The 13856-nt window shown below is 41.6% G+C and overlaps 1 protein-coding gene across 3 annotated transcripts in view; it reads right to left on the bottom strand.

Moving 5' to 3' along the window:
- The window catches only part of chek2 (checkpoint kinase 2), a 94033-nt gene extending 81228 nt beyond the window's left edge, over window positions 1-12805 (bottom strand). Inside the window, exons 1-4 of one of the 3 annotated variants that reach the window (XM_063039193.1) lie at window positions 12092-12805; window positions 7614-7738; window positions 3363-3510; window positions 462-552 (exon numbers count right to left, since the gene is read on the bottom strand). In XM_063039193.1, the coding sequence (XP_062895263.1) occupies window positions 462-552; window positions 3363-3510; window positions 7614-7738; window positions 12092-12335 (608 nt within the window). In that variant the 5' untranslated portion in view covers window positions 12336-12805. The other 2 variants (XM_063039195.1, XM_063039194.1) reach the window with 2 other exon arrangements.
- Window positions 12806-13856: the final 1051 nt, after the last annotated feature.

Raw genomic sequence — 13856 nt, 5'->3', positions numbered from 1 at the left:
ACTACCAGTGTTCCACCCCAGAAATCTTTAAATGGAATTGTGATCAGTTAAAGAGATTGAGTTCAGTCAAAGCTAATACCTAATCCATTCTCTTTTGCCTGAATGATCATTTCAGTACTGTACTGGGCTCTTTCTCGAAAAATATAAGAGAACGAAAACAAAACCACTGCAGAGAAAGCAAATCGGATACGGTTGTAGAAATGTTAGACTATGCAGTAAATCTGAAAGAGAAGATCTGTTACCTTCTCCTTTTATTGCCATTTACTTTGTAACATCTATGTAGCAAGAAACAGGTCCTTCAATCCATCCAGCCTCAGATGACGAAGCACACATTTACACGACATCCCACATAAACAAATTTTATCCTCCCCCCACCAATTTTCTATCAGTTTTTGCTCAGAACATAATAAACAGGAACATTTAATGGACTTATAAGAAAAGTAACTGCAACTCAAACTTACGAGCCAAGTGCTTTTGAAATGATGTACTTATCTCTGAATTTTTTTGGTAAATTCATTAGGTCATCCGTCATCAGATCAGAAAAGACAAAAACTAGAAAACAGCAATTCAGGAGAACCAAGTCATTTTCATAATCTAAAGAGGTGAAACCACAGTAATATTGTTCTGTTGTTGCAATGCACACAAAGTTTATAACTAACTTGTGAAGAACAAAAGATCTTCAAAAATTAAAGGTGTAATAAAACATTGTTTGGGTCACAATATAATTCGGCACCTTTTAAAAGTTCCAATTACATCACTCATTTCCTAGATTACAATATTCACCTGATTTCATTCAGCACTAGTGCACTTCGCGGCATCCAGGGGTCATGAAAGCTGCTACATGCAAGTTTTATCCTTTCCATCTACCCCCAAGAAAGAAATTTTAAACAAGCAGAGACAAAACTGAAAATGCACAATTTTGACATCTAACACATTGGAAAATACAATGCTGAAAATACTATCTAGTTCAAATTATAGCAATACTGTAATGTAAACAAATCATCAAGCATCCCCACTATCCAGGCCATGCTCTCTTCTCAATGCTATCAGCAAGGTGGTGGTACAAGTTTCACAACATCAGGTTCAGGAATGGTTATTACCCCTCAACCATCAGGTTCTTGAACCAGCAGGGATAATTTCACTTGCCCAATCACTGAACCGTTCCCACAACTATAGACTTTCTTTCAAGGACTCTTAATCTCATGTTCTCAATAATTATTGTTTATTCATTATTTTTTATATTTCTTTTTATATTTGCACAGTTTGTCATCTTTTGCACATTGGTTATTTGTCTGTCCTGTTGGGGGCAGTCTTACATCGATTCTAAAGTGTATTTTACTGTGAATGCCCACAGGAAAATGAATCTCAGGGTTGCACATGATGAATTATATGTAGTTTGATAATAAATTTACTTTCAATTTTGAAATCAGGTGTTTTCCCACAAGGTAGCACAGTCTGAGATTTTGATCAGGGAGTCTAGCAGTCATGTAGTCAGGAAGGCCAGGGCCCAAGCTGAAGCACTGATGCCACAAGGTTTCCAATACCCTGCAACTTCAGTCACAAATTTATCAGAGCTGTGGTGGCAGTAACATTCAGAGACCTGAATACAAGAGAATAGGCAGGTCATTTCTATAAAATGAAGTTGCAGGTTTACATTACAAATTATTGTACACAGTAATAATTGCATTGATTTTCCTAACCAAGCTTAATTCTTCTTTCAGTAACATTGAAAAATACTATAATAGGTGTTGTACTGCCTGATTTTTTTATTGCTGTACAAGTACAAAACAAAACCAGCATATTCTAACTGCCACTAAATCTTGATGTGCTCCAATACGTAATGTTTGTTGGATTCTGAAGGAAGTTGGTCTAAAGCTGCATTGTGAGAGTTCAACCATTTTGTAGACAGCCCATGCATATACTCAATAATTCTAGGCTGCTATCCAGTCAAAACTCTTAAAAAAGGTTCAGGAACTTAGCTTCAGACAACTAAAAAACTCATATCTGTGAAAGGAAATTCTGTAGAAGAAACTTCAAATAAATAAATGGGAGAATGAACTTGAGTTTATTTATTGAGGGAGGTTCTATAGACTATTGAAAGCTAATGTTTTATGCTATAAAAGAAACACTTAAAAACAAAATAAATTTTCTATATATTGGCGAGACCCAACGCAGACTGGGAGATCATTTTGCTGAACACTTACGCTCTGTCCGCCAGAGAAATCAGGATCTCCCAGTGGCCACACATTTTAATTCCACATCCCATTCCCATTCTGATATGTCTATCCATGGCCTCCTCTACTGTAAAGATGAAGCCACCCTCAGGTTGGAGGAGCAACACCTTGTATTCTGCCTGGGTAGCCTCCAACCTGATGGCATGAACATCGACTTCTCTAACTTTCGCTGATGCCCCACCTCCTCCTCGTACCCCATCCGTTACTTATTTATATACACACATTCTTTTTTCCTCTCTCTCCTTTTTCTCCCTCTGACTATACTCCTTGCCCATCCTCTGGGTTTTTTCCCCTTCCCCCTTTTCCTTCTCCCTGGGCCTCCTGTCCCATGATCCTCTCATATCCCTTTTGCCTATCACCTGTCCAGCTCTTGGCTCCATCCCTCCCCCTCCTGTCTTCTCCTATCATTTTGATTTCGGATCTCCCCCTCCCCCTTCCACTTTCAAATCTCTTACTATCTCTTCCTTCAGTTAGTCCTGACGAAGGGTCTCGGCCCGAAACGTCGACTGTACCTCTTCCTGGAGATGCTGCCTGACCTGCTGCATTCACTAGCAACTTGATTTGAGTATTTAGGTGTTTTGCCCTCACTTGTGTTTGCACACTGCATGCCCAAGTTGATGCAGTCTTTCACTGATTCCATTACCGTTATTACTCTATAGATTTACTGAGTAAGCTCACTAGAAAAATATCATGGCTGTATATGATGACATATGTGTACTTCGGTGATAAATTTACTTTGAATTTTGAGCATTATATGCTCATTTAAAGATTCTTTTTCTTTTGAGCCAAGTAGGTGCATAACTTTAACGGAAATAACTCAACCAGGAAGTGAAAATTCAGAAAGTGTAAAGCAAATAAATCCAAGATTACTCATTCATTAATTAACACAAGCACTTTTTAAGAGTCCAGTTAGAACTGTATCACACACTGATTTAAAATCACAAAATAATATTAAAGCTTCAGTAAGTATATATTAATAAAACAAAACAAAATTACTCATTAGCCCAAACACTATGTTGGCAACACTGGACATATACATGCAACAAAATTCTAAATTGGATGTTCAATCTGCACACCATAAAGATGTCTAAACTGGAACAACCAAAGTTTCCAAAAACACATTCTTACCTTTGTGCGATTGGTGATTAATTGATATTTCTGCATTATTGCACAGTGGTAACCTCTGACTCTTTCCAATAATCGTCCCATTTAGAAAGGTCCCATTCGAACTGTGATCTTCAATGAACACTACAAATGAATTCCCGGGTATTTCCTCCTATTTAACAACATATTTTTTTAAACTGAGTTGTACTCCTTAATTTGACACTGCAGGAAGTAAAATTTCCTATACATTTCCCAATCCCAAATAAATGTCAGCTGAAGTCAATTAAAGAGCAACATTCCTGTCTTAATTATCCATTTGCTATTTTTAGCATGGCTGCCATAAACCATCTTTCCTTTAAATATTAACTATTATTTCCTTTGACCATTCTAGCTAATGTGGAAAGCAGCAGATACAAGGTTTTGAAAAGATAACAATCGATGAATTAAACCAACTTCATAATATTGACCGCAAACAACAGGAATTCTGCAGATGCTGGAAATTCAAGCAACACACATAAAAGTTGCTGGTGAACGCAGCAGGCCAGGCAGCATCTGTAGGAAGAGGTGCAGTCGACGTTTCAGGCCGAGACCCTTCGTCAGGACTAACTGAAGGAAGAGTGAGTAAGGGATTTGAAAGCTGGAGGGGGAGGGGGAGATGCAAAATGATAGGAGAAGACAGGAGGGGGAGGGATGGAGCCAAGAGCTGGACAGGTGATAGGCAGAAGGGGATACGAGAGGATCATGGGACAGGAGGTCCGGGAAGAAAGACGGGGTGGGGGGGTGACCCAGAGGATGGGCAAGAGGTATATTCAGAGGGACAGAGGGAGAAAAAGGAGAGTGAGAGAAAGAATGTGTGCATAAAAAAGAGTAACAGATGGGGTACGAGGGGGAGGTGGGGCCTAGCGGAAGTTAGAGAAGTCAATGTTCATGCCATCAGGTTGGAGGCTACCCATACGGAATATAAGGTGTTGTTCCTCCAACCTGAGTGTGGCTTCATCTTTACAGTAGAGGAGGCCATGGATAGACATGTCAGAATGGGAATGGGATGTGGAATTAAAATGTGTGGCCACTGGGAGATCCTGCTTTCTCTGGCGGACAGAGCGTAGATGTTCAGCAAAGCGGTCTCCCAGTCTGCGTCGGGTCTCACCAATATATAAAAGGCCACATCGGGAGCACCGGACGCAGTATATCACCCCAGTCGACTCACAGGTGAAGTGATGCCTCACCTGGAAGGACTGTTTGGGGCCCTGAATGGTGGCTCCGTCTAGCAGAATTAGTCCTTACTCTTAATAATTTCTCCTTTTGCTCCTCCCATTTCCTCCAAACTAAAGGTGTAGCTATGGGCACCCGTATGGGTCCTAGCTATGCCTGCCTTTTTGTTGGGTTTGTGGAACAATCTATGTTCCGTGCCTATTCTGGTATCTGTCCCCCACTTTTCCTTCGCTACATCGACGACTGCATTGGCGCTGCTTCCTGCACGCATGCAGAACTCGTTGACTTTATTAACTTTGCCTCCAACTTTCACCCTGCCCTCAAGTTTACCTGGTCCATTTCCGACACCTCCCTCCCCTTTCTAGATCTTTCTGTCTCTGTCTCTGGAGACAGCTTATCCACTGATGTCTACTATAAGCCTACTGACTCTCACAGCTATCTGGACTATTCCTCTTCTCACCCTGTCTCTTGCAAAAACGCCATCCCCTTCTCGCAATTCCTCCGTCTCCGCCGCATCTGCTCTCAGGATGAGGCTTTTCATTCTAGGACGAGGGAGATGTCTTCATTTTTTAAAGAAAGGGGCTTCCCTTCCTCCACTATCAACTCTGCTCTTAAACGCATCTCCCCCATTTCACGTACATCTGCTCTCACTCCATCCTCCCACCACCCCACTAGGAATAGGGTTCCCCTGGTCCTCACCTACCACCCCACCAGCCTCCGGGTCCAACATATTATTCTCCGTAACTTCCGCCACCTCCAACGGGATCCCATCACTAAGCATATCTTTCCCTCCCCCCCTCTCTCTGCATTCCGCGGGGATCGCTCCCTACACAACTCCCTTGTCCATTCGTCCCCCCCATCCCTCCCCACTGATCTCCCTCCTGGCACTTATCCGTGTAAGCGGAACAAGTGCTACACATGCCCTTACACTTCCTCCCTTACCACCATTCAGGGCCCCAAACAGTCCTTCCAGGTGAGGCATCACTTCACCTGTGAGTCGACTGGGGTGATATACTGCGTCCGGTGCTCCCGATGTGGCCTTTTATATATTGGTGAGACCCGACGCAGACTGGGAGACCGCTTTGCTGAACATCTACGCTCTGTCCGCCAGAGAAAGCAGGATCTCCCAGTGGCCACACATTTTAATTCCACATCCCATTCCCATTCTGACATGTCTATCCATGGCCTCCTCTACTGTAAAGATGAAGCCACACTCAGGTTGGAGGAACAACACCTTATATTCCGTATGGGTAGCCTCCAACCTGATGGCATGAACATTGACTTCTCTAACTTCCGCTAGGCCCCACCTCCCCCTCGTACCCCATCTGTTACTCTTTTTTATGCACACATTCTTTCTCTCACTCTCCTTTTTCTCCCTCTGTCCCTCTGAATATACCTCTTGCCCATCCTCTGGGTCACCCCCCCCCTGTCTTTCTTCCCGGACCTCCTGTCCCATGATCCTCTCGTATCCCCTTCTGCCTATCACCTGTCCAGCTCTCAGCTCCATCCCTCCCCCTCCTGTCTTCTCCTATCATTTTGCATCTCCCCCTCCCCCTCCAGCTTTCAAATCCCTTACTCACTCTTCCTTCAGTTAGTCCTGACGAAGGGTCTCGGCCTGAAACGTCGACTGCACCTCTTCCTACAGATGCTGCCTGGCCTGCTGCGTTCACCAGCAACTTTTATGTGTGTTGCTCATAATATTGATCGCTAGAATTTCCAACTGCATTTGTTTATATTATCATACTAGCTTTCAAAAGATATAAACCCTAAACATTCCCTTACTGCTTAATAGTCAAGAGTTCCCTTTAAATTGTTAGAACATGCACTGTGGAAACATATCAAAACTCCAAACTGCCTCCCCCACCACCACGGTAACATTTCCTGTCAGTCACCTTATGTACAGACACTCCTGTGCCTAGCATTACTTTATGGACATACAATCAATGTATATAAGCTATCTTATACATTTATATTTATTGTGCTTTTTTATTATTTTTGTCTTTATCTTGTTGTTTCTTTTTGTGCTGCATCAGATCTGGAGTAACATTTTGCTCTTCTTTACACTTGTGTATAGGAAATGACATTGAACAATCTTGAATTTTCACTGTATAAAATAGTCAACCGTTCAGTAATGGCAAAGTATATATTAAAAAAACAGCCATCACTTAAAACTTCAAGATTTGGCTTAGACCAGTAAACAGTATTCACAAGAATAACCCAAGTCTTGGCCTTGTACTTTCCACTAAGATAAAATATTTCCCGAATGTCAGAAAAATAAAGATGAAGAATTATTAAAATAAAATTAACTTGTGATGAAGTTACATGATTTCATTACAAAGGCATTACAAGAATATCTGCTTCAGGACTGTGGTCCATTCTACAGGCAAAGTTTATTTTTTGATTTTTATTTTGACATACAACATGGTAACAGGCCTATCCAGTCTAAAGATTAAATATGTACCAACAAATTCAGGCTAACAGCAAGCATTACTCAGTAGTGAAGAAAGCAAAGGATGAAGTTGCCTGGCAGGGATTTGTAGGAAACACCGGAACCCAGATATGGACACACGTCAAACAATAGTTGTAATTACTTAATACATTTGATAGTCTTTGATGTCAAATATTGTAAAATGTGTAGGCATCTTGTAGGAATACCAAGAAAAATTCTACCAGCTAACAGTTACATGGGAAAATCTGCAGATGCTGTAAGTTCAAGCAACACACACAAAATGCTGGTGGTACGCAGCAGACCAGGCAGCATCGAAAGGAAGAAGTACAGTCGACGTTTCGGGCCGAGACCCTTCATCAGGTCCTACAGATGCTGCCTGGCCTGCTGCGTTCCACCAGCATTTTGTGTGTGTTACCAGATAACAGTTTACATTTTTGTTCCCAGGCTGCACATGTTGACAAATGCATACAGTGGAGTAGAACACAATGCTCACGTGAAAAATACCTATTAAATGTACTTGCCTTCCCCTTTCCATACTCATAGCAAGAAGTGAGGTAAAATGGCCAAATTGGCAAATCAAAGGCATCATAATCCTAACTTGTGCCAATACTTACTCTGACTATCCTGAAGTGCCTCTTGCTGTATGATTTGAAATATTCCTTCTTCTTCAATACTGGATGATCAAAACTGTACTGGCATAATTGATCCCTCCCAAACCAGTACTCATTTTGAAAGCAATCTGTGACAATAAAAAAAGACATCGCCACATAAATGAACCTCTCAAAAATTCTTAAAGTTCATTTAATGATACTTTGGTTAAAACATGGTTACTAATATTGCGCCCCTTTCTGGCACATCAGAAAACGCCATAAACCAGAGCAGCATACATCAAAGTTGCTGGTGTCTGGTAGCAATTGTGGAAAGAGAAACAGCTCACATTTCAGGTTCTTTCATTAAAGGGAAGAACATGGTTTATTAAATTAAATTTGTTTAAACTTTATTGTCACTGTGCCAAGTACAGGTACAAAGCCAATAAAATGCAGTTAACATCTAACCAGAAATGCAAAGAATAGTGTTATTTACAAAATAACTGCGAATAAAAAGTGACTGGAACAACAAAAATCAAAACAAATTGACTACATAACAATCAATAACAGATTCAAAAACTCAATAACTCAATCTAAAAGCTACCCTGGAGCAGACTGTGGAAGTGACCACATACCAGTCCTTTGTAAAATGAAAATAAAGACGAGAAAATTAAAGAAACCAAAAAGATCAGAACCACTGGATTATCAACAACTACAAAACAACCCTCATCTGAAAACAGAATACACAATCAAGGTGAAAAACTGTTTTCAATTGTTGCAGGATGAAGGAGGCAAATCTTCCTGGGACATACTGAAGGAATCCATGGTTGTAGCTGCAAAAGAAACCATCCCACGAAAAGAACGGAAAAGTAAAAAGAAATGGATAACTAAAAATATAATACAATTGATGCAACAGAAACAGACCATCAAACCAAGAGACAGCGAAGAATACAAACAACTTGATAAGACAATAAAAAGAAAATGCAGAGAAGCTAAAGACATATGGCTAAATGAGAAATGCTCAGAGATAGAAATGCTGCAAACCCATAACCCTGGAACAAAGTCAATGCACAGTAAGATTAAAGAACTAACGGGGAAGTTACCATGCTCATCAAGTGGATGCATCAAGGCAAAAGACGGCAGCTTAATTATGAACAAACAGGAAATCCTAAACAGATGAACAGAATATATAAAAGTCCATAGGTTCTAAAATGTACTGCCAAGAAAATGCCTAAAACGCAGACTTAACGTGTACTGAGGAAGAGCGAAAAACTTTTTCTCAATGGCACCCATAAACATCATTTCACTATAGTGGTGCATTGAAGTACATAGGTAAATAATAACAGAATGCAGAACAAAGTGTTAACTCCACCATGGACAATCCGAAGGCCGGTTCTGAAAGGAGGAGGATTGGGCATGGGGCTAGCAACCCCATCCTTAAACCCAAAGCTGCAGAAAAGCCACACTACCTCCAAAGACCTCATCCCTCAGAGAGGAAAGATCTGACATAAAGAAGATGGGCTACACTTAGGGACAACGTGAATGACTGGGCCAGGGCAGAGGATTCTGTCAGTGGCCTATGCCCCAGTGGGGGTGACAGGCTGAAGTTAGTGAGAATAAAGTGTTACAGTTTCAGAAAAAGTACATTACAGGCAGACAAGGCTGTAACAAGGTATAATATGAGGTCAAGTATTATTCTCATCTTACTAGGGACTGTTCAATTGTCTTCTAACAGTGGGATAAATACTTTTTGTACAAAGCAAAATGCAAAGCAGATCAATTCAGAAGAATTTTTACACAATATCCACGTTCCTTGTTTAGACTATGCTGGTTACCTCACAACTGACAATGGGTTTGCTCCATTAAGCTATTTGGTATAGTCCCACCATTGTGTGCTCAATACCTCCCTCAAGTCCAACACGGCAATAGGTTCAAGTTCACTATGAGGAAGAAACAGCAATACTGGCTGCACATAGCTCAATCAGACTCGACTCTACCTTTTCCCTACCGCATAGCCCTCTATTTTTCTAAGCTTTATGTACCTATCTCAGAGTTTCTTAAAAGACCCTATTGTATCCGCTTCCACCACTGCTGCCAGCAGTGCATTCCACGCACCCAACACTCTTCATGAGTAAAACATACCTCTGACATCCTCCATACCTATTTCCAAGATTATATTATATAATTATATATTATTTCACACAAATATATATACACACACACATTATATATATATATATACACACACACATATACACATACATATATATACACACACACACACACACATATACATGCACATATACTATATAACATTGCACTGGCATCAGAAATTCATGGGCCCTGTACAGATGACAGAGGAGGTGTTTGCTATCCTGAGGCAAATCAGGCTGGATAAATTTCCAGGGCCCAGCAGAGATATGTAAATCATCCTTAGTGACAGGAGAGGTCCAGAGGATGTTGTTCTGCTGTTTTAAAAAGGCTCTAAACATAAACCAGGAAGTTATAAGCCGGTGAGTCTGACATCAGTTGTGGGAAAATTATTGGAAGATATTCTAAGAGATCAGATATCCAAGTATTTGGATATGCAATGACTGATTAGGGATAGTCAGCATAGCTTTGTACATGGTAGATCATGTCTACTCAATCTTCTAGAATTTTGTCAAGGAGGTTAGCAGGAAAATGCAAGGCAGTGGATGTTGTCTACGTGGCCTTTAGCAAGGCATTTGATAAGGTCCAGCATGGGAGGTGATCAAAAAGGTTCAGTCACTCGGCACTGAAGACAAGGTAGTAGACTGGATTTGTGGGAGAAGCCAGAGTAGTACTGGTAGTAGAGGGATTTCCTATTAGACTGGAGGCCTGTGAATAGTGGTGTGCCGCAGGGATCGGTGCTGAGTCCTTTCTTGTTTGTCATCTAAATTAATGATCTGGAGGATAATGTGGTCAACAGAATCAGCAAATTTGCAGATGACCCTAAGACTGAGGGTATAGTGGACAATGAGGAAGGCTATCATGGCTTGCAGAGGGATCCGTATCAGCTGGAAAAATGGTAGATGGAACTTAATGCAGACATGTACGAGGTTTTGCACTTTGGTCGGACCAACCAGGGTAGCTCTTGCACAGTAAACAATCAGGCACTGAGGAATGTGGTAAAACAAAGGGATCTGGAAATACAGGTACATAATTAATTGAAAGTGGTGTCACAGGTAGATAGAAACATGAAGAAAGCTTTTGGCACATTGACCTTCATAAATCAATGTAATGAATACAGCAGATGGGATGTTATACTGAAGTTGTATAAGACATCGGTGAGGCCTAATTCAGAGTACTGTGTGCAGTTTTGGTCACCTACCTACAGGGAAGATGTAAACAATTTTGAAAGAGCACAGAGAAAATTTACAAGCATGTTTCTGAAACTGGAGGACCTGAGTTACAGTATAAGTAAAGATTGAATAGGTTAGGACTGTATTTCTCAGAACTCAGAAGATTGAGAGGAGGTTTGATAGAGGTATACAAAATTATGAGGGGTATAGATAGGGTTAATGCAAGAAGGCTTTTTCCACTGAGGTTGGGTGGGACTACAACCGAAGATCATGGGTTAAGGATGAAAGAAAAGTTTAACGGGAACACAAGGGGAAACCTTGACTGAGAGAGTGTGGAATGAGCTGCCAGTGCAAATGGTGCAAGCTCAATTTCAATGCTTAAGAGAAGTGTGGATAGGTACATGGATAGTAGGGGACATGGATAGCATGGAGAGCTATGGGCCCAGTGCCTGTCGATGGGAGTGGGCAATTTAAATGGTTTCCGCATGGACTAGACGGGCCGAAGGGCCCGTTTCTGTGCTGTACGTCTCTGACTCTGTACTGCTGCCTTAAAACATCTCAAGACATAGAGCATGACAGTGATAATGAACTGATGTATGTCCATGAAAGAATTACTTTGTAAAGTACCTGTTTCAAGATAGCCAAAGTAGAAATAATTGCAAAAACTACCAATACAATAATTGGTTGAAATACAGGTAAAGACGTTTCAAAATCAAAAATCATACTTTTTTCCAGAAGACTAGCGATGCATTTCACAGCACGCAAGATGCTAGTTTCCCCAACAAGACTGCTTTTCTAACGACAAGAAATTGTGTAGATGCTGGAAATCCAGAGTAATACACACAAAATGCTGGAGAAACTCAACAGGTCTTCATCGGACTGCCTGAAACGTCAACTGTTTATTCTTTTCCATATATCTGCCTGACCTCCTGCATTTTGTATTTATTAATCGACCTTTATAACGTTTGTGTGTGAATTCAAAACTAAGTGAGCAAGGACTCTCAATGAAAGGTCACAATGCTACTCTTAAGGTATTGGAAGAAAGGCATCCATCCCCAAGCTACGAGTTAGTTGTCAAGAGCTCAAAACATAGCACGCTTGCACACGAATTCTGCAGACATCCAAAGTTACAAAGAATCATTATCTTCGTGCGATAAGAGAATGTTAAATTACGTGATTTACCCAGATTCCAAAATCCGCTTTCCAGTGCCCAAAGCCGTCCCCAAGGCGTCGGTGGTTCCTCCTCTGGGATTGGAGCGAGGTCCTGAGAAGGGGCAGAATCCAAAATGACCGTGGCACTGCCTGCGGAGGAGAGGCTGCTAGATCCTGTGGCACTGGAGGACGAGGCGCTCTGTGATTGAGACTGTGATTGTGACTGGGATTGAGACTGGGACTGGGATGCCCCACTAACATTCTCCTTCGACATTCCTGGTTGGTATTTGATCCCAAAATAGATATTGGGGAAAGACTTGAATCACCAAGCTCTAACTAAAAATAAACAAAATATTTAACTTCTACTTACAAAATGAAAAAAAATCCCCGCGCCTACCCTGAGTTTGTCAGAAACTGTTATACTCCAATTTTAAACGTGGGATTGTCACCGTGAAGTCAACCCGTTGACTAATGGCAAAAGGCACATCAGTGACAAAGAGGGGGAAGGCCAGCAACTGCAAAGCGAGACGCCGCTGAAGGAGGAAGCGGAGAACATGAATTAATGAACCTCTATTTGGGTGCGGGGCGGTTCAGGGGAAGGAAGTCAGGTCCGGCCCAGACCTCAACCCGAACGCTTACCACCTTCCCTATATTGAGTCTGTGTCAACGCTATTTACTTTCATAATAAGCGAACTTCAATCATAATATCTCACCATAACCTATACTTCTCATTCTCTCACTGCTTCGTGGAGAGCACGTGGCGTCAACTTGTCACCTTTGACCTCTCGGCGCTGCCCTCCCTTGAAACAGCCTGATTTACTATTTTACCACATACGTGCAAGTCAATGATGGTATGAATTAAAATACTAAAATATAAGTCATTATTATTTTAAAATTAATTTCAAAGGCGCAAGGCATTCTGGGTTAGCATCCGCCACAGCTCCTGAACATTTATTTTAAAAATATTTTATTAAAAGGGGTTCGGAGTTCTTCTCGGTTAAATGTATTTCTCGCTGTTGATTTAATCAGAAAAGAAACTATATTGCTAGCTACTGGGAGAGCTGGAGCAAGGGGGTGGGCAACGTTCATCGCCATGACAACAGGGAAGCAACGGGTGAGTCCACCTAACTTGCTGGTCAGACAAAGGCCGGCCGGCCCTCGCGTTCTGTCCGGTTAAAAACTTCAGGTCCGCCCACCACCGAATGGCTATTGGTTGTCTCAGCTGACAATCACCTGTAGCCGGGCTAGGTTGAGGCGCGGGCTTTGAGCGGGAGTGAGACGTTTCCTCCATCGTCATGGAACCAAGTAAGGGACAAGAGAGTGAGCCGGAGTCCTCTCCGAGGGAGCAGACTAAGGAGAACTCAGGTGCTGGTGGTACCCTGCGCCCCAGGGGTATCGGTAGCAGACTGCCCAACAGGCCGAGCAATCCTCCGAGCCGAGGCAGTGTGGACAACAAAGTAAGGAGATACAGCACTAGCACTGTGCTACACGCATTCTATACTGTCTCCAGAACAAGTGTTAAAGAAGATCTGGATTTTAATTATAAGGCTTGCATTTATAGAGCACCTACCTCCAGTTGCGGAAACAATGAATCTTGATCATAATAGCAAGACTTATATTTGTATAGATCCTTTAGTATCTCCAGGAGCAGAGGCGATGAAGATGGTAAATCGGTTTATTGTGGTTACAGTACAGTGGAAAATCTTTTCTGTATGCTATCCTTGCAGATCTTTCATCAAATCAGTACATCGAGGTAATAAAAGGGAAAACAATCACAGACTGCAGAATAAAATAT

Source organism: Mobula hypostoma, assembly GCF_963921235.1.
Source record: "Mobula hypostoma chromosome 27 unlocalized genomic scaffold, sMobHyp1.1 SUPER_27_unloc_1, whole genome shotgun sequence".
Classification (NCBI taxonomy): Eukaryota; Metazoa; Chordata; class Chondrichthyes; order Myliobatiformes; family Myliobatidae; genus Mobula; species Mobula hypostoma.
This window is presented reverse-complemented; position numbering and strand designations above follow the sequence as displayed.